This window comes from Carcharodon carcharias, chromosome 14, assembly GCF_017639515.1.
Source record: "Carcharodon carcharias isolate sCarCar2 chromosome 14, sCarCar2.pri, whole genome shotgun sequence".
Lineage (NCBI taxonomy): Eukaryota > Metazoa > Chordata > Chondrichthyes > Lamniformes > Lamnidae > Carcharodon > Carcharodon carcharias.
In genome coordinates, this window is record NC_054480.1 from 31,279,301 (window position 1) to 31,304,400 (window position 25,100).

General features: G+C 40.7%; 1 protein-coding gene across 2 annotated transcripts in view; it reads right to left on the minus strand.

Annotated features, from left to right (window-relative positions):
- Positions 1–1,030: 1,030 nt before the first annotated feature.
- acss2 (acyl-CoA synthetase short chain family member 2) overlaps positions 1,031–25,100 on the minus strand; it is a 90,370-nt gene continuing 66,300 nt past the window's right edge. For both annotated transcript variants that reach the window (XM_041204357.1, XM_041204356.1), the window contains 6 exons: positions 23,961–24,041; positions 16,528–16,636; positions 10,591–10,659; positions 6,405–6,581; positions 2,168–2,242; positions 1,031–2,082 (listed from right to left, as the gene is read on the minus strand). In XM_041204357.1, the coding sequence (XP_041060291.1) occupies positions 1,958–2,082; positions 2,168–2,242; positions 6,405–6,581; positions 10,591–10,659; positions 16,528–16,636; positions 23,961–24,041 (636 nt within the window). In that variant the 3' untranslated portion in view covers positions 1,031–1,957. The remainder of the gene's footprint in view (positions 2,083–2,167; positions 2,243–6,404; positions 6,582–10,590; positions 10,660–16,527; positions 16,637–23,960; positions 24,042–25,100) is intronic.

Sequence of the window (25,100 nt, forward strand, 5' to 3'; positions counted from 1 at the left end):
CAGGTCTGCTGCTCCCATAGCATTGCTCACAGTAAATCTGAACATATTTTCTTACCTGTTTTTCATCTCATCTCTCTCCTTACACTCTTCTGATTCTCTTTCTTTTTGAGTGGAACTTAATGTGGTGTGGTAGGTAAGGGTGCTGACAAGAGCTGCAGGTCACATTTTTAGGTGCTGGATGCTGACAAAGGAGGAACCTTGCAAAGGCTATGGACTACCTTTGAGGTGATGGATTACGAGACAGCAATCAGTTATTGGATGTGGCCAGTCACAAACTGAATTTTATGTTTTGATTTTACCCTAATTTTCTATCTCACCTTCCTATCCCCACTGTTTGTCACAACACCATTCTACTTCAGCTCACTATTGGAAGTAGGTACATGAATGAGGTGTTCATAGAACAGGCAAGGAGACCAGAATTCTAAGGGGAAACAAGATTGGCTCCTTGTAGATTGGTGGGTAAAATAAACGTTGAATTGGGGTACAATCAAATAAAATGAAATTATCTTTACCTGGCATTGAACTGATTAATAAAATTTATAGGAAGCACACAGAGAATCAGATATTGGAGTTGGATCTTATAGAAGCAGCAATACCATATAGTGTTTGGAGGACTGCATGCTAAGTACACAAAGCAAGTAATACCCAGAAGTTACAAAATTGCTGCACAGGAAGTATGACAAACAGAAAGGATGTACTAGATGCAAGAGATTTAATCTAGGTAAAATAATGGTTTTGTTCATGGGGACCTTTAACAGTGGAAAGCTACAGCTTACTTACTCTTATGAATACTGACATAATTGCATAAGACTTGCAGCATTGTGGAGTCGCGATTGTATTTTAGCCATCACAATGTTGAACAAAATGGAGGTTGGAGCTAAGAATAATTAATTCTAACTGGGAGTAAAACATTGCTGTGGAGGACTATTTAAGTGAGTGCTGTCACTGGGTATGTGTAAGCATATGAATTTGGGAGCCAAAAATTGCCTAGGAAAACACTGCAAACAATTCTTCAATATTTAATCTGGACTTGATTTATATGAGAAGCTTTAATTGGAGTATACACATCACCATCACATTTAACAGTTAATGCACTGCCAGTGTACAAGGTACAACATTTGCAAACATAAATAGCTTCATTTTTGTTCAATAAAAAATATGGCTTTGTACAGCTCTAATTGTTCCACACAAACAATTGTTGCTCACCTGGTTTAAAATTCTTGTCTGGTAAATAAACAGTATCTCCATAGTTACCTGAAGAAATGCTGGGATTAATGCTTCAAGGATTAAAAGTATAATGCACTTTTTTATTTTTTACCCCAAAAAGTATATCCTCTCTAATTTCACAGTAAAAAAAGGTATTTAAGGTAGTGTCCATAACTGTTAACACTCCAGACAGAAAGGGACAATTGAAATTTTAAATGGCATTGGACAGGGAAAGCAAAAACACACAATACAGCCTGATATTTTTCTGCTATCCACAATGGAAATATTTATCAATCAACTAATTTTCATATTTTCATAAGTGTTGTATATTTGTTAAATATAATTTGTTCAAACTTGTGTTTAAAATAGCTTGGAATGTTTGGTTGTTATATTGACTCCAAAGCAAAGTAAAAAATATAAAAATACAGATAATACAATGCAATTAAAACAAAGATATTCAAAGTGGTGCTTTTTAAAAAAAGTTACAACAACTTAATCAACCATATTACTAATGGATAGTTTATTCATATTATTTCCCTTATAAAAGATATGCATCAAAAAAGATAAAGCAACAAGACTATCATCCACAAGTCAATCATTCATCACCATAATCTATGTAACTAGTGCTTCTTCTGGTCCTTTAGACTCAGACATCCAATAGATCTTGTTTGCTCTTCCCCAAGCATGCACATATACTTGTTAAATTACAAGTTTTACACTGCAATTTAAATTGAGGAACAGAATCTCTGTTTTAAGCTGTTTTACACCTGTTGTTGAAGAGTTCTTCTATAACCGCCCCATCTGCAAGAGTTGACGTATCTCCAAGATCCTTCTCATTTCGGGCAATCTGCCTCAGAATGCGTCTCATAATTTTACCTTTAAGGCAGGAAATCAAAAACTGAATACAACAGAGTTAAACATGTTTAAAAGTAGATAGATGTATTTACACTATATACCATACCAGAACGGGTTTTTGGCAACCCAGGAGCATTCTGTATGTAATCAGGAGTGGCAATAGGTCCTATTTTTTCTCGAACTGTAATATTCAAAAATAAAATTGTTAATGGAAGTTGACTTTCCGAAATATGAAAGCATACTTTAGATTAGAAAATTCCCTTAAGATAGACTCATTGCATAAATACATAGGATATAGTGTGATGTCGTAGTGTGATATATAGTGTACATGTAGCCTTCAACTAGGAAACCAGCATTTCAGTAAGATGTTTTCATTAATGATTTGGTAATGTCTAATTTTTGAAAAATACCTACAGAATGGAGAGAAACGTACACAAATCCATTTGATATGTTGAAATCACAAAGACAATCCTGGTGGTTAAAAAAGGCAGGTTCCATATTCCCAATCAGAAAAAGGACGAATATGAGTTCTAGGGACCATGTCCTAAACACCCAGTCTGATTATCCCCTGCATTTATATTTACATTTAAAGGTAAGCGTTATGTCTTGTGGTTCCCAGAAGTTTGAAATAATCACACTTTTAAACTCAAACACTGGAGCTTCATCGATTATTTATCACATTATACCATGTGCTGCAGACTGATGTATTGTTAGTTTGATACCCAGATTGTAGTGCATTAGTCAGTGATGTGGCACTTTGGATACTTATGTTTCATACGCATGAACATATAGGTCTTAAATCATATTGGAATAACATAACAGGCTTAGTTATGAAGCCAGCAGATGGACCTCCACACGACAGGTGAGGTCCTGCATATATTCCTTCTGCCATAAAACACTGCAGGAAGCTCTCAAAACATGTTCACTTCTGTCACAAACTAATTTCTAAGTGAGATCTTAAGTTTGGAATATGAACAGAGAAACTGATGGGGCTGAAGATGGACATTGGTATGCCTTTCAACACTGGCAAAGACGGCATGTCATCTGCCAACTTCTGGGACTGGGTTTGGTGTACTTTGAAGGATTTAGATTTTTAAACTTTTAATTCTCGACATCAGAATAATATTGCTACAGAGCTGTTATAAATATCTAATGCAAATGTCCTGCTCTTCTCCACAGGTTAAAAAAAAGATACCAGATATATCAGACTGCTAATTCCACACAGCTCAATGCACATATTTGGGCAAACCTATAGGAAGATGACAATCGTTTGGAATCATGAATTACTTAATATCCTTGAGTTGGAACAAAACAGAATCTGTGGCATCAGTTAAAAAATATATTAATTAAACTCTTCATCTGCACTTCTGATTCTTAATGTGCGGTATAATGCTGCTTAAATTCATTATTGTTACTGAGAACTTTGAACATAGAATTTAAAACTGGAGTTCTGGAGTTTACAAGAGGATTTCAGGGGTTCACAAAGTCAGAGGTTTGCATTTTTCTGCCGTTCTGCAATGTTAGTGCTTTCCTTCAGGCAACTGATAGGCCTTTTTTGGACTGTGGCTGTTTGCGAATCTGCCAATACTTGCAAATGAAAAAACGGATGAAATCCCGCTGACGTTAAAGGGAGGTGAACATTTACCATTAGTGCTGTATTACAGCTGCAGCCAGTGTGAAGCCAACTCTATATTAATAACTGAGGAACTGTACTGTTCTGCATAATAGAGTACTGATGGTTACTTTCCAACTTTAGAAATTTCACTGATGGGGCAAGATTGCTGAACAGAGCCCACTTAGATTTAAGTTTACATATGTAGCTTCCTCTTCTCCTAAATTCAAGTATCATGCATGCAGGTAAAATAGGTGTGGCCACCCACACCATTCTCAAATGCCCTGACCCTGCACTACTTAGAGCAGTGAAATTACTACCTATTTAAAATAGCAAGGTTCCATAAGTGCAAGACCTTAGGATCACACAGACACAGCTCTGCTAACCAGCTTCTGACTGCCAATATAAGTTTCAGTTGATGGGTTAGTCACCCTATCATTGTTCCATCATTCATTTAAATGTATTCCCCAGCTATTATTTTATCTTTTTGGTTCATCAACATTTTGACATGCACCAGAATGGTCCTGCAAACAAACATTTTCATGCAGTTTGGCAATGTGGTAAAATTACTGTACTTCAGGTTCTTTGAATAAGCTAATGACTGAACGAAGAGATATATTTGAAAACACTGGCAACTAAATAATGAAAGATGACACCATGGGATTTATCTTGCACCAAATACCTTATTTGTACTTTTTCCAGCCACAATTGCAACTTCAGAGCAGGGGGAGGGCTGCATTGTCAGTGACTGTAAAGGTGACGATGTTGATAAACTTCTGTGTGCCTGGATCTGGAGATGATAGCAACATCTTGCAATTTGCCATCCACTGTTGCATATGGGTGGCAACAGAGGCTCTATTCAATGAGAGCTAACTACATATCATTCCCTCTATCCAGAGATGAGCAGGCGGATCGAGCATGTAACTTTAGTAGGATTGCAGGCTCCCCCATGGTGAAGGTCACCATTGGCTGCATGCACATCACTTTGCAGGCACCAGATATCAACTCTGTCCAATACTGGAAATGAATGGAATTTCCTCAATATTCAACTAGTGTTTGACTAGAGGCACTGAATCGTGCAGTCAGGATGTCTTTGTTTTGTGGCGGTCCGCTGCATTTAAGCCACCACAGCAAACCAAAGGATGGCTCCTGGGTGACAAGGGCTACCTGCTGATAAACATGGCTGATGGCTCTGGTGCAAAACCCACACATATATGCTTAGCATGAATACAATGAAAGCCATGCTGCCACACAAAATGTGACAGAGAGCAAACCACTGGCATGCTAAAACAATGCTTTTGCTGTTTGAACCACTTTGAAGCAGCCTTGCAATACTCAGCTGAGCTGTTGCCCAGATTTATGGTGGTCTGCTGCTTGCTGTACAACTGCATCATCAAGAGGTAACAGCTCTGGCCACCAACTAGACAGCGAGTAGCTGAGCAGCAGGGGCATGAGGAGAAAGAGAAACAAGAGGGAAGAGCCAAACTTGACAAACCTTTTCTACCTGGAACTTATCCAAGGCTGACATTGCTAATCAATATGCCAATTCCCCATTCACCAACACTCCCATACCTTGCCTGTTACTTTTTTTTTATTCGTTCATGGGATGTGGGCGTCGCTGGCTAGGCCAGCATTTATTGCCCATCCCTAAATGTTCTCGTTTAGAGGGCATTTTTAAGAGTCAACCACATTGCTCTGGGTCTTGTGTCACATGTAGGCCAGACCGGGTAAGAACGACAGTTTTCCTTCCCTAAAGAGCATTAGTGAACCAGATGGGTTTTTACAACAATCAACAATGGTTTCATGGCCATCATTTTCATCATCTGCCGTGGTGGGATTTGAACCCGGGTGCCCAGAGGATTACCTTGGGTCTCTGGAATACAAGTCCAGTGACAATACCACTATGCCACCGCCTCCCCATCACACTGACCATCACAGTGCTGTTGGACCACAATGCAACAATAAATATCACCACAAAATAAAAATTCCAAATCAAATTTATAAGTGAATTCACTTATAAAGTAAAATCATACTATATTGCATATAAAGGTCAACCAATCACCGTTGTATATTCCCTTGGCGCCTGTCTTCCATATGCCTTTCCTATCCTAATACTCCTACCAATGCTATCCCAATGGTTTCAGCATAGCTGTTGGAAGGCTGCTGTCTTTCAGCCGCTTGCCCCCACCCCCACGCGCGCTTGCTCGCCAGCTCCCTCCCCTGTGTGCGCTCGTTCAATCTCTCCCTCCCCCGTGCTCGCTTGCTCATTCACTCACTCTCTCCCTCCCCCGCGCTCGCTCGCTCTCTACCTCTCTCTCCCCCGCGCTCACTCTCTCCCACACAGTCACAATCTCTCACACTACTTACTATCTCATCAGCCTATCAGGAGCAAACGTGGGAAAGGAACAGCCTGTGACTGGAGGAGCAGTTTCTTTCAGAATCTTCCATTCCACTTACCGGCATTTTGAAAACTGCCTCCGAGGGCCACATTGGGGCATATGACCATTGGACAAGCCGGCTATACACTTTGAAGAATTTCAATGGGGGTGGGGGAGGGGAGGGGACAAGGAAATGAAAAAAAACTGCCTTTTTTTAAAAAACTGTTACTAAATACATCAGGAAGCAATAACTCATCTTTGATAAACATTTGTCAAATGTATTCAAGATACTTTACCATCATTTTTTAAATTAACTATTGAGTCCAAATCTGCAGTACTCTAGAAACTATTACCTTGATCTTTTAGTTCACAGATCAGTGTGTCAGTAAATTCATGTCCATCCCTCAGAGTGACAAAGCAGTAGAGGCATTCTCCTTTTATATGGTGGGGGTGACTAACAACAGCAGCTTCAGCTATAGCAGCATGCTCTATTAATGCAGACTCCACTTCAGCTGTACTCAAAAGATGCCCTGTAAACAAATAATATTTTCTTCCCTAAGATAGTGTTACAATGCAATACGATAATAATTCATATTTTGCATACACATTCGAACATCCATAAAACATTTTCCTATAAGTGCGAATCTATGATGGATAATTACTAATATAGCATAGCACAGTTAAATAAAATAAGTGACTAAGTATTTAAACTAAGACAGGGAGGAGGGGGGGCTGAGAAAATAGAATTGAATAATATTCATGCAGGAAACAATTTAGAATTGGGGTATGGAGCAGAGGAATAAAATCAAATGGACGACCAGTTATAAATAGGGAAATCTGAAGTACGGGTAGGGTAGGAGATTAGGAAAAAATCCATGAGAAATAGAAAAGCAAAACACAGATTACAATTTATGTTTTGCAATTGGCAGATTGTGGAAAATAAAGTTGGGGATCTAATCACATAATAAGAAAATCCAGGACTAACAACATTAGTGAGAAGTGAAAAATAAACATACAAGGAAATAATATATTTAAGAGGGTTAGAAAAGATAAAGAGGTAGTAAATCGCTAATATTGGTACAAGAGGGAATACATGGCTGTTGAGTGATTTATGTAGATGTGAAAGGGGTATAGACACAGAGTGAATATCATTCCAACTCCAAAAAGACTCTTACGCTAGAAGATGTGTATTATAGACCCCCACCCACCCTATTCAATGTGGTCTTGAGTGTTAATAATAGGGAAGGAAATGGAAGAAGAAATCTTGTCAGAATTGAGAGATGAGATGACCAAATTATAGTTCGGACAGATTATCTACTTAATGATTGAACAAGGAGCAAGTACCATAGATTTCAGCATATAAATCGACCCCAACTTTTGGAGGAAATTTTCAAGGCGTCAAATGTTGACTTATACAAAGAGTATAAAAACAAACCACTGGTGGGGAGGGCAGTTGCTATCTTTGTCTTTTTCACATGGGGTCTGCTCTGTGTGGGCATGCCTTAAACTCTGGTGCATCTTTGCAACACAGCCCGTATCCTTTGCATCCAGTTTTAAGGTACTGGTAAGTAAAACATCCATTTGCGCAGTGAAAAACTGAGGCTGACTACATAGCATCTCGTGGCTGAAATGGTGGAGTTGGGGAGGGGGTCAATTTATATGCAAAGTATATGCAAAAACATGATTTTGCACCCACAAAATGGGGTTATCTTAAATGCTTGGTCAACTTATATGCCGTCATCTACAGTAAATGGAGAAAAGGGAATGGAATTCCTACGTGCACAGGACTCCTTCCTCAAGCACTACATTAGTAGGCCTATGAGAACTTAAGCAGTGTTAGAGTTGGTTCTGAATAATGAAATAGATCAGGTAAATGGAGTTTCCACCACACTTCTAGCGACGTTACTGCATTGGAGCAAGAGGAGCTCTGAGTAAATTACTGGCCTAGGTCAGCATTCAAGTTTTCAGGCATTCCACTGGTCCATCCTTCAGTGATTCAATATATCATATCTGTAGCTTTTCTACATTACTGATGCAGTCAGCAGGAATTTCCGTGGAGGATTCTCCTGACCTACCACCATGAGTTCTGTGAAGATTGGCAAAAAACTCCATAATGTCGCAAAAACAGGATTCACACTGAAGCTATGACTGCCAATCAGGAGAAATCCTGAGGAAATTACCAGGAGATGTGGTTTTTTTAATGTTTGTTAATGGGATGTGAGCATTACTAACAAGGCTAGCATTTATTGCCCATCCCTAATTGCCCTTGAGAAACACAAGCACAATGGGCTGAATGTGCTGAAATTGCAATCATCATCTCTAAAGTATGTTATGGCACTTTCACAACTGTAGTCAGTGCAATGCAGTTTGGCTTTGCACTGGCATGACAGTTAGAGTAGCTTCCTGAATTGGACATTAGCCTGAGCTATTAACAAAACCAACCTGAGTGAGACTCTCTAGGACAGGGGTTCTCAACCAAAGATTCACTGCCCTCTTGGAGTCCATGAGAAGTCTTCATGGGGTCCACCAAAAATATGATTCTAGCTGACACTGACCCATCACCATCTCTCATCACTGACTGGCAGTGATGCCTTCTGGGAGGACAGCTCAGTGCAACCAAAAAGGATTGAGGACAAGAAGCACAGAGTTGATCAGAAGCCCGGAGTACCTTGAGGTATAACTCATATACTAGCTCGCGCAGTCTAAGCCTGGGTTGTCTGCAGTGCAGCCACAACACAAATATGCACGAGGACTTCTCATCCTGACAGAGGTGGGCATGAAGCTGGTGCAGCCCTTCCACATCATATATGACAACACAAACCCAGATACTGACTGCAGCTGAGAGTCGAACACACAGGGACTGCTACAGAGGCTGAATCACACAACAGCAAAAAACAAAAGATGAATTAATCTGCGTGTAAAGTATCTAATGGCATATGTGAGAATTAATCTAATTGTGGGGGGAAGGTGGTATGCAGGGCAAAAGGGACCATTGACATGCTGACTTTAACATTGGGCTACATATTGTATGCTGTTGTATCACTTTGGGTTTCTGATATTTTTAAGACTGAATTTCAATGTAATAACTAATAGAAAGGAAACTGAATAAATACAGAAATATTTCATTGTGGTTTCTGTGGAGACCATGTTTATTCTGCTGCAGTAAAGCTGGCTGCCATCTTCTTTTATACTGTGTCTGGAATTCCTACATGATCCCATTCAACTGTCAGTCGCAAAGTTTCCAGTGATTAAAATTTAACAAGTCCCTTTGGGAATTTTGATACCTTTTCCTTAGATTAAAAAATTATGCCATGTGTTCATTAAAAATGTAGACATCTCTGCTTATAGAATCATAGGATGATTACAGCACAAAAGGAGGCCGTTCAGCCAATCCTGTCCCTGCCATTTCTCTGCAAGAGCAACTCAGCTAATGCCACTTCCCCACCTTTTCCCCGTAGCCTTGCAAATTTTCTCTCTTCCGATAACTATCCTCTTTCCTTTTGAAAGTCACGATTGAATCTGCCTTCACCAGACTCTCTGGCAGTGCATTCCATATCCTAACCACTTGCTGCTAAGAATGTTTTCTCTGCTGTCACTTTGCTTTTTCTGCCATTCACCTTACACTGGTGCCCTCTGGTTCTCAACCCTTCTGCCAATGGGAGCAATTTCTCCCCACCTATTCTGTCCCACCCCTCATGATTTTGAATACCGCTAGCAAGTCTCCTCTTAACCTTCTCTTCTCCAAGAACAGCCCCAGCTTCTCTAACCTATCTATGTAACTGAAGTCCCTCATCCTAGAATCATTCTTATAAATCCTTCACATGCCTCCACATCCTTCCTAAAGTGTGGTGTCCAAAATTGAACACAATACTCCAGCTGAGACTGAACCAGTGTTTGATAAAGGTTATGTTCCGCATAGATTTAGAAACATGTGGCTCTTTGTAGGATGTGTAATTATAACTTTTTCATGAAACCTGGAGCAAATTCCTTGGAACAGTTTCTCATCCCGCTGCAAGCTCAGAAATTTCCCAATCACATATACCAGAATTGCTCTGCAACCCATCCATTGAATTCTATGGGACCATCACTTACAAGTCTGCCTAAATTGATTTAGTGCTAACAAAATATAGTCCTAGGGCCTTTCCGCAAGATCATGATAATTGCAGATGAGGTAGGTCTGCCTTAATCCAATCATCCAAGTTGTACATTAAATAGATACAATAATAATATTTTTAAATTGTAAAACTAACTTTTATGCAGAATAAAACACTTATATTACAAGGGGTCCAAGGATTTTTTTATAACATGGGAGGGGAGAGGCATCCAAAGCAAGAAGGTTCAGAAACCCTTCTCTAGAGCAACAGTTTCACTCGCCTTAACTTCACTTAAGAGTTGGCTCAGTCCTTCACATTTGAATTGCGCTCCAGGTTTAGAATTCATAAGAAGTGGTTACTTCTTTGTATCCATTCTAACCTTGTTTGAAAAACATCCAAGAGTATTTTGATTTATAACACAAATAATATAAACTAGAAATCTTACCAGATACATTCAGCATGTCATCAATCCTTCCAGTGATCCAGTAATAACCATCTTTATCTCTCCTGCAGCCTGGCAACCAAGATTCAGTAATTTTAAACTCAAGTTGTGTTTAAATTCAATTTATAGGTGTTCAGAAAAAATGTGAAGCAGAATACAGATAGCACCAAAATATTGCTAATTAATCTGACTTTTAAAAAAAAAATCATGAATTAGTAAAGTGTACAAACATTCAGGAACTGTTTGATTTACAGTCAGATGAACTGATAATGCAAATATAAATAAATAAGCGTGATCTGATAGCCATTACAGAGATATGGCTGCAGGATGACATAGATTGGGACCTGAATATTGAAGGTTACGTGACATTTAAGTAGGAAAGGAAGTTAGGAAAAGGTGGAAGATGGCTCTGTTAATTAATGATGGTATTAGTACATTAGAGAAGGATGACCTAAGTTCAGGAAACCAGGATGTAGAAGTGGTTTGGGTTGAGAAGAGCAATGATAAAGGCAAGAAGTCACTTGTGGGAGTGGTGTATAGGCCCCCTATAAGTGTAACTACATGGTAGGACTGAGTATAAAAGAAGAGATAATGGGAGCTTGCCAGAAAGGTACAGCAATAATCATGGGGGATTTTAATCTACCTATAGACTGGAAAAATCAGATGGACAAAGGTAGCATAGATGAGGAACATATAGAATGTTTTCCAGACAGCTTCTTGGAACAGCATGATTTGGAACCAACCGGATAGCAGGCTATACTAGACCTGGTATTGAGCAACGAGATAGGATTAACTGATAACCTCATAGTGAAGGCACCCCTAGGTAGCAACAATCATAATGTTATTGAATTTTACATTCATTTTGAGGGAGAAACGAGTGCCTCCAAGACTATTTTAAACTTAAATAAGAGCAATTACGAGGGCATGAAAGTAGAGCTAGCTAAAGTGAACTGGCAAATAAGGTTAAGGGATAGGTCAATAGAGATTCAGTGACAGACATTTAAAGGGATATTTCAGAATACACAGAATAGATACATTCCAATGAGAAAGAAAGAAAAATTCCAAGGGGAGGACCCGCCATCCGTGGCTAACTAAAAAAGTTAAAGACAGTATCAAACTTAAAGAAAAAGCATATAATTACACGAAGACGGTGACAGGTCAGAAGATTAAAAAGAATATAAAGAACAGCAAAGAGTGACAAGAAGATTAATAAGGAGGGAAAAATTAGAGTATGATAGAAAGCTAGCTGATAATATAAAGACGGAAAGTAAGAGTTTCTATAGATATTTAAATAAGAAAAGAGTTAAAAAAGTGAGTGTTGGTCCTGTAGAAAGTGCATCTGGGGAATTGATAATGGAAAGTAGGGAGATGGCAGATGAATTAAACAGGTATTTTGCTTCGGTCCTCACTATAGAGGACACAAGTAACATTCCAGAAATAGATGTAAATCAGGAAATGGAAGGGAAGGAAGAACTCGGCAAAATTGCAATCATTAGGAAAGTGTTATTAAGCAAATTGTTGGGTTACGAGTTGACAAATCCCCAGGTCTGGGTGGACTTCACCCAAAATTCTTGAAAGCAGTGGCTAGTGAGATAGTTGATGCATTGGTTTTAATTTCCCAAAATTCCCTAGATTTGGGGCATTAGATTTGAAGATAGCAAATGTAACTCTATTATTCAAAAAAGGTAGGGAGACAGAAAGCAGGAAACAACAAGCCAGTTAGCTTAACATCTGTCATAGGGAAAATGGTAGAGGCTATTATTAAAGATTTTATAGCAGGGCACTTAGAAGAGTTCAAGACAATCAGGCAAAGTCAACATGGTTTTGTGCAAGGGAAATCATGTTTAACCAATTTATTGGAGTTCTTTGAAAGAACCACATGTGCTGTGGGTAACGGAGAACTGGTGGATGTACTGCACTTAGATTTCCAGAAGGAATTTAATAAAGTGCCACATCAAAGGTTATTGCAAAAAATAAAAGCTCATGGTGTAGAGGGTAATGTATTGGCATGGATAGAAGATTGACTAGCTAATAGGAAGCAGACAGTTGGCATGAATGGGTCTTTTTCTGGTTGGCAGGATGTGACGAGTGGTGTTCCACAGGGATCAGTGCTGGGCCCTCCACTTTTTCTAATTTACATTAATGACTTGGATGAAAGGATAGAAGGAATGGTTCCTAAATTTGCTGATGACACAAAGATAGGTAGGAAAGTAAATTGTGAAGAGGACGTAAGGAGGCAACAAAGTGACATGACAGTCAAAGTGACAGGTTAAGTGAGTGGGCAAAGATCTGGCAAATGAATTATAATGTGGGCAAATGTGAAGTCGTTCATTTTGGCAGGAAGAATAAAAAAGCTTATTATCTAAATGGTGAGATTGCAGAACTCAGATTCAGAGGGAACTGGGTGTCCTGGTGCATGAATCACAAAAGGTTAGAATGCAGGTACAGCAGGTCATGAGGAGAGCTAATGGAATATTATAATTTATTGTGAGGGGAATTGATTACAAAAGTAGAGAGTTTGTGCACTGGTGAGCCCATATCTGGAATACTGTGTACCGTACTGGTCTCCTTACTTAAAGAAAGATGTAAATGCATTGGAAGCAGTTCAGAGAAGGTTTACTAGACTAACACCAGGAATGGGCCGGTTGGCTTATTAGGAAAGGTTGGACAGGTTAGGCTTGTAATACTGGAATTTAGAAGAGCAAGAGGCGACTTAATTGAAACCTTTAAGATCCTGAGGAATCTTGACAGGGTGGATGTGGTGAGGATGTTTCCTCTTGTGCGAGAACCTAAAACTAGGGGTCACTGTTTAAAAATAAGGGGTCGCTCATTTAAGACAGAGATGAGGAGAATTTTTTTCTTTGAGGGTTGTGAGTCTTTGTAACTTTCTTCCTCAAAAGGTGGTGGAAGGAGAGCCTTTGAACATTTTTATAAACAGGGGGCTGAAAGGTTTTTGGGGGTAGGCAGGAACGTGGTGTTGAGATTACATTCAGATTGGCCATGATCTTATTGAATGGCGAACAGACTCGAGGGGTCGACTGGCCTACTGCTGCTCCTTGTTCGTATGTTTGTATGTAAAGAAAGAAAGAGCATGCCTCCAAAAGGCAAGTCATGACCCTCAAGGTGCCAAAGTGCTTCAGAGACCATGAGTACTTTTGAAATATTGTCACTATTAAATTGTAGAGAAACAAGGCAGCTAATTTTCATACAGATGGATCTCACAAACAGCAATGAATTAAATAGCCAGTTACTTTTCTTAGTTATGCTAGTTGAAGGTTAATTATTGGCTAGGACACCAGGGGAACTCCCCTCGGGTGTCTTCTTTGAATTGTGCCATGGAAACTTTTACATCCACCTAAGGACAGGTGGGGTCTCTGTTTTAAGTTTCACCTAAAAGATGGAACCTCATATCACAGCACTCCCTCAGTACTGCACTGAAGGGTCAGCCTGGATTATGTGCAGAATGGGTCTTGAACCCCTGCCCTTCTAACTTAGAGGCAGGAGTGCCATCACTCAATTAAGACTGACGCCCTTGGCCAAAACACCAAAGCCACTTTAAGAAGCTTTTCCAGTGAATTTATTTAATATATAATCCTAGTTACACATATATTGCTGTTCAGAACATGAGACAATTGTTTCTAATTAAATATAATTTCATTGAATTTTATTTTGAGACAAAAATGAGCATTTAAAACCTAAAGTGATTCCTATGCATCTGACATTGAGCATTAGATATCTTTGCATAAGTTAGCTTTCCAAATTGCATTTATGGCACTCATGTGTGCAAGCAAATCAGTAACCTACAAGACTCTGATGCGACTCTCAATAGTCTTTGGGGAACAATAGTGTTTCAGCAATGGTATGAAATGGTGTGTAAACATTTGAATTGATAAAAAAGAGTACAATTATTAAGGATTTGTTTGTGGTACAGTTGATATGTTACACATTCACAAAGATATATAATTTTGTGTGACTACCTAATTTGCCTGTGCTAATAAACACTCAATATTGTCAATGGTTAGTATGCATCAATCACATTTGACAACTGCTTATTGGAACAAAGTCACCACTTTCCCACACTAAAACGGCAAAATGTAAATAAATTGAAACAAAGTAAAAATTTAGAAGCTACAACAAAATTGAATTAAATGAAATAAAGTTATGAAGTTGTAACTGAAAATAAAAGTGTTCCAAAGAAGAACGTTTGAAGTGAAGGCACTGTTGCAATGTAGGAAAGCATAGCTGCCAGTTATGGTGAAGGGAGTAAGAAATATTGAAGAGGTCAGAACCAGAGAAATGGAGAATTTGAAGATGGGTATTTTGAATAATTTTAGACTATTTATAAACACAAATTGTTTTGGTATTAGATGTAGGGGGAGAAATTTGTTTCCAGGGCAGGTGGCACAATGGGCCCACTACCTGCATGGTATTCTTCAATGCTAGAAGAGGTGTTTTGCAAATAAATAAATTTTCCTTTGCAAAGTTCACACTGGCACCTGAATTGACTTCAATATACTCAAAGCATTATGGCCACAATTTTACCTTGAACGTGTGGGCACCTGCCCAACCCAGAATCACATGACCCAGGCATGCATCCCGATGTTATCGCGCTCGCGTGCACCCAATACAATCAGCAGGCACGCAAGGCAGTCGGAAGCACACCCGCCAACAACTACACGGACAACCAAGCCGATTAAGGAACCAATTATCAGCGATGTTATGTGGGCCGTCCACTTTACGGTTAGTGGGCAGGCCAAACGGCCTTCACATTTTCATTACAAACTCCATCCAGGGCTGGATAAAATGTCCGGGGTTAAATGAAATAAAAGATGAAAATTGAGGGATGAGGTGTTATGTAGTCTGCTGTCAGGTGCTTGAATTTGCAGTATTGACACAGTTTGCAGCAGCTTATTGACCTTATTTCATTTTTACAGTATTGCAGCTCCCCAAGACAGCTCTACAGCAGATGTTATCCTTCAGGGGGCACCCGCCAGCACCCTCACTTCTCTCGGTACCCGCACCCCCCTCCCCCGGCAGTGCTGAGGTTTTCTCAGCACGCATTTCACATTGGCTGCCAGTTAATTGGCCAGCCAGCGTGAAATTGTGGTCAGGGCCCATATCGCATCCACTTCCAGACCCGCCAATCACAAACGCTCAACAAGCGCAAGATTCAGCCCTATTTAGGAATTCTACCAAATATATATACACACACAGTACAAAGACTAATTGCCAAAATGGACACTGATGCAGTGAGGTGGAGCACATAAATGCCATTTTGCAATGGATTGTCTGGAAAACAATTCCAAATCACAATGAGAAAGATACATTGAGATATCAACTTAACATATCCTGCAGTTCAAGAGGTATTACAAAGGAAATCCATGTCTGAAGAGCCAAGTTTCTCGTCTAATGGCATGCCTTAAATCACAGACTTTGCAGAGTTTGCACTGCATAGATGGAATTTTTACCAAAGTATCCTAAGCTGTGTACTAACTATGATTCTTCTTGATTCTCTTCCCACACCTAGAGATGCAGATGAAGCACATGCTTACATCTGTTTCCGTAGCTAGTTCTTCCTGGAACAGGTCACCACCCTGTCACTAAAGGCCATAGCTTGAGTGGCGCCACTCCACATCGAACATAGCTGACCAGGAGCCTCTCCCACTCTTATCGCCTGCCATAGGCATATTGGAACGATATACAAGTTGATACTCAACCTATGTGGCCATGTTATGAACGCATCTTCCATGGCCATCAAGTCCTGGGGTGGGACTTGAACTAAGAGATTCTGGATCAGAGGGAGGCTGCCCCACTGCGCCACAAGACCTCTACTAAATATGATTGGGGATGTGGAAATAACTTACACTTGTCCCTAAAAATAGCATTTTTAAAAAAAATACACTCTAAGTATTCATTACAAATCTGGTTTAAGCAACTCACCATCTCCTGTGACAAAATATCCAGGAAACTTCTTAAAATAAGTGGTTTCATACCGCTGATGGTTGCCATAAATTGTACGCATTATGGATGGCCAAGGCTTCTTGAATACCTGTATATAAAGAGGTTTAAAGAATAAGGGTTGAAATGAAGTAATACACTTTGGCATAAAAAATACAAGCTATGCATAGATAAGTTAATCACACTAAGAACGTATGGGTCAAACTACACAACGGAATTAATCTGCATAGTTGAAGGTTCAGTCATAGCTGCAGTAAATTAAATAATCTTTAAGAAAACTAATATTTAATTCTGTTAAATTTAAGTTACGTTGTGCAGTTATTATAATGATGTCAAGAAGGTTTTGTAAAAGGCCGCTCTCAGTAACAGAAATAAGCTGCACTCATTATATTGTTCAGACAGGCTGCATGTCAGAGGAGTGGTAGAGAGAGAGAGAAATGCACTGAAGTATAAGTGCAACAGATACTGCCAGAAGAGGAATGGAGGCCTGACCAATTTCAAAGACTGGCTGTAAATTGCCTTGGTGTTTCCATTTAAAGGTTACATTTCTCCCTTTTAAGATCTTGCTGCTTTTCTGTCTAACCCATACACCTTTGTCCACATTGAGTGTGTACGCTACTAATCCAGGTTGCTCCAGTTGGCAACCAGCAGCTATGCGCAATCAGCTCACGGTATCTGCCATTCAATTTTTCCCCCACTGTTCCTTTAGGGAATGACTCCCTCTGATGTCAATGGCAAGATCTGTAAGTGTGATCCATGTTCTACATGGTTCTACGTTATACTTGAAATAAAAGTGGAGGATTGAATCACATGCGGTTTTCTTCAAGCTCAGGCAATGCCAGGAACTTGTGGCCACCAATTAGATAATGTAGAAATTAACTGAGTGCTGGATTATAGATCAGGAAACGCAAGGCAAAAATGAAGGAAATTTGCTGGCAGGCAAATGCTCCAAAATGCATATATGTGACTTGGATGCCGCCTAATAGGAATATCGGGAAGCAAAGTTTCAACATCAGCTGGACATAATCAAAGCCTCAATGACAGATTTTGCACCTATTACTTTTTCTTTCACAGGCTGCCATAATTCTTTGAAATTCAACTTGAAATTATCCTAGACTTTGACCCCGACTCTCCCTCCTCCCCCTGCCCGCACAGGGAGTGCGTCATACTGGGCAAGCCTTAATTGGCCCGCTGACATAAAATGGCTGCGCACAGCCGATCGCGGGTGGCAATCGGCTGCGCGCCCGCCCGCACCTGCTCCCCCATTGCCATTCTGGTTCAGCCCAGCAGTTCCTGGTTTCTGTTGTGTCCAGCTGCACTTCACCTCGGAGTGTCTAATGCTGACACTGAAGAAAGCTAACTTTGCTACTCAGGAAAATAACTTAGTGCATGTGCCATTATATTTCCCTATGCAGAACTCTTCTCCCAACAGTTACATTTTAAATGTTAACTTGTTGGATAGTGAAGGCAGCAATGCCTGCATTTCTGGTAGTTTTAGAAAATTGCATTAAGTTTATCCGCCATGCAGTTTCACACTGCTTCAATCAGGAGTTAGGTTAAACTCCTCCTTCAGATCTACAGTGCAGGTTTAGCAGGTGAAGGAGAAACACCTTCCCACTAAAAATTGTCGTAAAATTATTTATCCTTTCTCCAACTTCACCCCTCTCTCCTGAGGTGTCACTTGATAGCAGCAGTGATCAGGTTTTTCTCCCTTCTAGCTTGGGGAACTAGGGCTAATCGCAGATCTCTAACTATTGCCCTGGTTGATATCAATTAAGAACACAAAGAATTGAGCTTTAGACTTTCTTAGTGAAGAAAAATAGAACAAACCACAACTTATGTAACACTCCACACACAATGTCAGAACATCCCTAAGCAGCTCACAACCAATGAGACTTAAGAGGTGTTGTTGCTAATGCAATATAGCGATACGTGCACACACAAATCAGATAAATGAATAATTAAATAATCTGTTTTACTTATATTGATTGAGAGATAGACGTTGACCAGGATACTGAGAAAACTTCCCTGCTCTTCTTCAAGTAGTGTTGTACAATCACTTATGTCCACTTGAGAGGTTGAACATATCATCCAAAGAAAGTACTCCCAATAGTGCAGCACACACTCAGCCGTGTTTCCAAGTCTATGGAGTGGGGATTTAACCTGCAACCTTCTGACTCAGAGGCAAAAGTACTACTATTGAGTCAAAGTTCCTTCAGTATTATGCACATACATAAGGCCAAAAAAAGTTAAATAAACCCAAATAATTTTTCTAAAACCAGTTCTACTTTTGACCAACTTAAACTGAATTTGAAGCATCTGCTGCACTGCCATTTATGTGATTTGTATTCGATGTTTTATAGCATTTTTAAAGTGCAGCAGTACCCTTGTGGAATAAATTTCATTGATCCAATAAAGCTGTAAACCAGCTACGCATGGACATTCTTTATAATAGACCCCAACATTTTCCCAGTGACATATGTTAAGCTAACTGGCCTATAGTTACCAGTTTTTTGTCTCCCTCCCATTTTGAATAAGGTTGTTACATAGGCTGTTCTCCAAGCCTCTGGGACTTTCCCAGAATCAAAGCATTCTTGGAAGATTACTACCAGTGCATCCACTATCTCTGTAGCTACTTCCTTTAATATCCTAGGATGCAACCAATCAGGTCCAGGGGACTTATCAGCCTTTAGCCCCATTAGTTTGCCTAGTACTTTTTCTCCAGTGATAGTTACTCTATTTATTTCCTCCCCTCCTTTCGCCCCCTGGATTATTTAGTATTTTTGGAATGCTATTAGTATCTTCTACCATGAAGACTGAAGCAAAGTATTTATTCAACTCCTCTGCCATTTCCTGGTTCCTCATTATTATTTCCCCAGCCTCATTCTCTAAAGGGTCTACGGTCACTTTGGTCTCTCTCTTCCTTTTTTTTATATTTAAAGAATACAGTTCCAAAGACACTCAACCCTCTGAGTGAAAGAATTTCACCTCATCTCTGTCTTAAATGGACGACCCCTTATTTTTAAACAGTGACACCTAGTTCTAGATTTTACCACAAGAGGAAACATCCTCTCCACAACCACCCTGTCAAGAACCCACAGGATCTTGTATGTTTCACCTCTTACTCTTCTAAACTCCAGTGGATACAAGCCTAGTCTGTCCAACCTTTCCTCATAAGACAACCCGTCCATTCCTCATATTAGTCTGGTAAACCTTCTCTGAACTGCTTCCAACACATTTACATCCTTCCTTAAATAAGGAGATCAATACTGCACGCAGTACTCCAAATGTGGTCTCACCAGTGCCCTGTACAACTAAGCATAACCTGCCTACTTTTGTATTCAATTCCCCTCCCAATAAATGATAACATTCTATTAGCTTTTCTAATTACTTGCTGTATTTTCATACTAGCCTTTTGTGATTCATGCACTAGGACACCAAGATCCCTCTGAATCTCAGAGTTCTGCAATCTCTCACCACTGAGATAATATGCTTCTCTTTTATTCTTCCAGCCAAAATGGACAATTTCACATTTTCCCACATTATACCCCACTTGTCAGATCTTTGCCCACTCACTTAACCTATTTGTATCTTTTTGTAGCCTCCTTATGTCCTCTTCACAACTTACTTTCCTACCTATCTTTGTATCAAATTTGGCAACCATCCCTTCATCCAAGTCATTTATATAAATTGTAAACAGTTGAGGTCCCAGCACTGATCCCTGTGGCACACCACTTGTTTCATCTTGCCAACCTGAAAAAGACCTATTTACTCCCCTCTCCGATGCTGAACGTTTAGTGCTCAGCAAAGGATTTAGTTTCATACCCTTGCGCCCTCATCTCAATGAATTTCTGGCTCGGCACGATGCTGAACTCTTCTTCCGCCGCCTTTGTCTCCGTGCTCACTTATTTGAGCAGGAATCCTCTCCCCGTTCAACGGATCCTTTTACCCGCCTCCAATATTTTCTCTCCACCTGGACCCCTCCCTCTGGATTCTTACCTTCTCCTGATCTTTTCATTGAGAACAGTCGGCGTGACATTAGTCGTCTCAATTTCTCTGCTCCTCTCATCCACTCTAACTTGTCTCTCTCTGAACTTGCTGCACTCCGTTCTCTCAGGTCCAACCCTGACATTGTCATCAAACCTGCTGACAAAGGTGGTGCTGTTGTTCTCTGGTGCACTGACCTCTATCTCGCAGAGGCTGAGCGTCAACTCGCAGACACTTCCTACTACCTCCCACTGGACCATGACTGAACATCAAGCCATTGTTTCCAGGACTGTTACTGACCTCATCTCCTCTGGAGATGATCTTCCCACAGCTTCCAACCTCATAGTCCCCCAACCTCGGACGGCCCACTTCCACCTCCTACCCAAAATCCACAAACAGGACTGTCCCGGCACACCGATCGTGTCAGCCTGTTCCTGCCCCACCGATCTCATTTCTAGCTATCTTGACTCCATTCTCTCTCCCCTTGTCCAGTCCCTTCCCACCTACATCTGTGATTCCTCTGACACCCTACATCATATCAACAATTTCCAGTTCCCTGGCCCCAACCGCCTCCTCTTAAATATGGAAGTCCAATCCCTCTACACCTCCATCCCCCACCGGGATGGTCTGATCGCTCTCCGCTTCTTCCTCGAACAGAGGCCCGAACAATCCCCATCCACCACTACTCTCCTCCGTCTGGCTGAACTTGTTCTCACACTGAACAGTTTCTCCTTTAACTCCTCTCACTTCCTCCAAATAAAAGGTGTGGCTATGGGTACCCGCATGGGCCCCAGTTATGCCTGTCTCTTTATGGGGTATGTGGAACATTCCTTGTTCCAGTCCTACTCCGGCCCCCTCCCACAACTCTTTCTCCGGTGCATTGATGATTGCTTCGGTGCTACTTCATGCTCTCGTTTGGACCTGGAAAAATTTAATTAATTTTGCTTCCAATTTCCACCTCTCCATCATTTTCACATGGTCCATTTCTGACACTTCCCTTCCCTTCCTTGTCCTCTCTGTCTCAATTTCTGGTGATAGACTGTCCACCAATATCCGTTACAAGCCTACCGACTCCCACAGCTACCTCGACCACAGCTCCTCACACCCCGCTTCCTGTAAGGACTCCATCCCATTCTCTCAGTTCCTTCGCCTCCGTCGCATCTGTTCTGATGATGCCACTTTCAAAAACAGTTCCTCTGACATGTCTTCCTTCTTCCTTAACTGAGGTTTTCCACCCACGGCGGTTGACAGGGCCCTCAACCGTGTCCAGCCCATCTCCCGCGCATCCGCCCTCACACCCTCCTCTCCCTCCCAGAACCATGATAGGGTCCCCCTTGTCCTCACTCATCAACCCACCAGCCTCTGCATTCAAAGGATCATCCTCCGCCATTTCCAGCATGATGCCACCACCAAACACATCTTCCCTTCACTCCACCTGGCGTCATTCTGCAGGGATCGTTCCCTCCGGGACACCCTGGTCCACTTCTCCATCACCCCCTACACCTCAACTCCCACAGCACCTTCCCATGCAACTGCAGAAGGTGCAACACCTATCCCTTTACTTCCCTTCTCCTCACCGTCCAAGGGCCCAAACACTCCTTTCAAGTGAAGCAGCATTTCACTTGCACTTCCCTCAATTTAGTCTACTGCATTCACTTCTCCCAATGGGGTTTCCTTTACATTGGAGAGACCAAACGCAGACTGGGTGACCGCTTTGCAGAACGCCTTCGGTCTGTCAGCAAGCATGACCCAGACCTCCATGTTGCTTGCCATTTCAACACTCCACCCTGCTCTCATGCCCACATGTCCGTCCTTGACCTGCTGCATTGTTCCAGTGAAGCTCAACACAAACTGGAGGAACAGCACCTCATCTTCCGACTAGGCACTTTACAGCCTTCCAGACTGAATATTGAGTTCAACAATTTTAGATTATGAACTCTCTCCTCCATCTCGACCCCCTTTCCGATCCTCCCTTTTTTCCCCCAATAATTTATATAGATTTTTCTTTTCCCACCTATTTCCATTATTTTTAAATGTATTTCCATCCATTGTTTTATCTCTACCTTATAGCCTATTTTGATCCCTTCCCTTCACCCCACCCCACCCGACCCCTACTAGGGCTATCTGTACCTTGATTGTCCTGCTTTCTATGCTTAATTAGCATATTCCTTAGATAATATCACCACCTTCAACACCTCTTTGTCCTTTTGTCTATCTCCACCTATCACTGGCCCTCTATCCAGCTCTACCTGTCCCACCCACCCCCCCTTAAACCAGCTTATATTTCACCTTTTTTCTATTTTTACTTAGTTCGGTTGAAGAGTTCTACAGACTCGAAACATCAACTGTGTTCCTTTCTGCAGATGCTGCCCGACCTGCTGAGTTTTTCCAGGTATTTTTATTTTTGTTTTGTATTTATTCCCACTCTCTGGCTAGCTAACAGGAAGCAATCTTCTATCCATGCCAATATGTTATGCCCTACACCATGAGCTTTTATTTTCTGCAATAACCTTTGATGAGGCACTTTATCAAATGCCTTCTGGAAATGTAAGTACAGTATATCCATCAGTTTCCCTTTACCCACAGCACATGTTACTTCCTCAAAGAACTCCAATAAGTTGGTTAAACATGATTTCCCTTGCCCAAAACCATACCGACTCTGCCTGATGACCTTGAGCTCATCTAAGTGCCCTGCTATAACTTCTTTAATAATAGCTTCTAAAATTTTCCCTACGACAGATGTTAAGCTAACTGGCCTGTAGTTTCCTGTTTTCTGTCTCCCTCTTGTTTTGAATAACGGAGTTACATTTGCTATCTTCCAATCCAATGGGACCTTCCCCGAATCTAAAGTTTTGGAAAATTAAAAGCAATGCATCAATGTAGATAAGTGTATCATTATATTACAGATCTCAGATTGGTACCCATAGAATGCAACCTGCAGATGATCTGGATTATACCTTTGGCTGTGCATCACGTTCTACCCAATGACAAAGAACGTCAGCATAAGGCTGCTAGCATACACAGACTTCTGCTGACAAGCCAATCTTTAATATTAGGTAAGAGAGGGCAGGTGCATGATGTGTGAACTAATAGAATTTTTTTATAACTAAATAGTTGTAAGGCAATCCAATAACCATCTCCCAGAGGGAGATAACTTATAACTAGTGTGAACCCCAAGTGATGTGACATTGCTTAATAGAGACAGTCTCACTTTGCTTGGCTTCAGTACACTTGGGAACTGCCAAACTGACTTCCAACTTATTGGAGTCCCAATGTGCATCAACCTGAAAGTAGGGTATAAATAGGCAAACCATCACTCCATAATTAGAAAGCTTTCGTATTTATGAAGTAACTTCAATGCAGTTTCTAACGTCTAATGCAATAACACATTTTCTTAAGTATCAAAAAAAGACAATAATGTTTCATACCAAATAACCTTCCGCCACTCCTTTCAGTTCTTCTCCAGATTCATTGAGAATGGCGGGAACAACACCAAAAAAGGGAAAACTCTGAAAATTAATGAATATCTGCATTTATTTTTAAGATTATAAAATTGTAGTAAATGTTACAATGAAACATTTGCAAAAAGTTAAAGCAGTTAGAGGCCATTCATAATAAATAGAAATCAGGACTTTTAGTTTTGCATCAGGACCAAACTTCAGCGGGAATTATAATTGTCCTTAACATCCGCAAGCTGGAGAAGGAAAATTGACTCTGTCTGCTGGAACTGCACATATTGACATTGGATTATGTTGAATGACCTGCCAGGATTTCTTCAAGCTCGCACACAAATAAAACATCAATTGAATAGAGATGATATTTTGGAGGGGACATCGAATGAAGCTTTGTGGGTAGAGCTTAGGAATAAAAAAGGGGCAACCACATTATTATGGACCCCCAGATAGTCAATGGGAAATTGAGGAGCAAATATGTGCACAATTTTTGGAGGTGTGTAAAAATAATAACAAAAGGGTAATTATATTGGGTAATTTCAACTTTCCTAACATTAATTGAGATAGACATAGTGTTAAGGGCTTGAATGGAGTGGATTTCTTGGAATGCGTACAGGAGAACTTTTTAGGTCAATATGTAGAGGGTCCAGCAAGGGACGGTGCATTGCTGGACCTAATTCTGGGGAATGAAGCTGGACAGGTGGCTGAGGTGTTGGTGGGCGAGCATTTTAGTGATAGCGACCACAACATGGTGCAGTTTAAGTTTGTTATGGACAAAGAAATCGACATGTTGCAAAAAAATGTTTTGGATTGGGGGAGAGTGGATTTTAGTAAAATAAGGCACGATCTAGCCAAGGTAGACCGGGAACAGTTACTTGTGGGGAAATCTACAGAGGAACAGTGGGGAGTGTTCAAAAAGGAAATGGGGAGGGTACAGGCTCAACATGGTGATAGGAAGGAGTAACAAGCCCAGAGAACCATGGATGACCAGACATATTCAGGTTGCAATGAGAAGGAAAAGAGAGGCTTTTAGCAGCTACAAGGGAACCAAATCAGCAGAGGCATTAGTGGAGTACAGAAAGTGCAGGGTGGAGCTTAAGAAAGCAATTAGTAGAG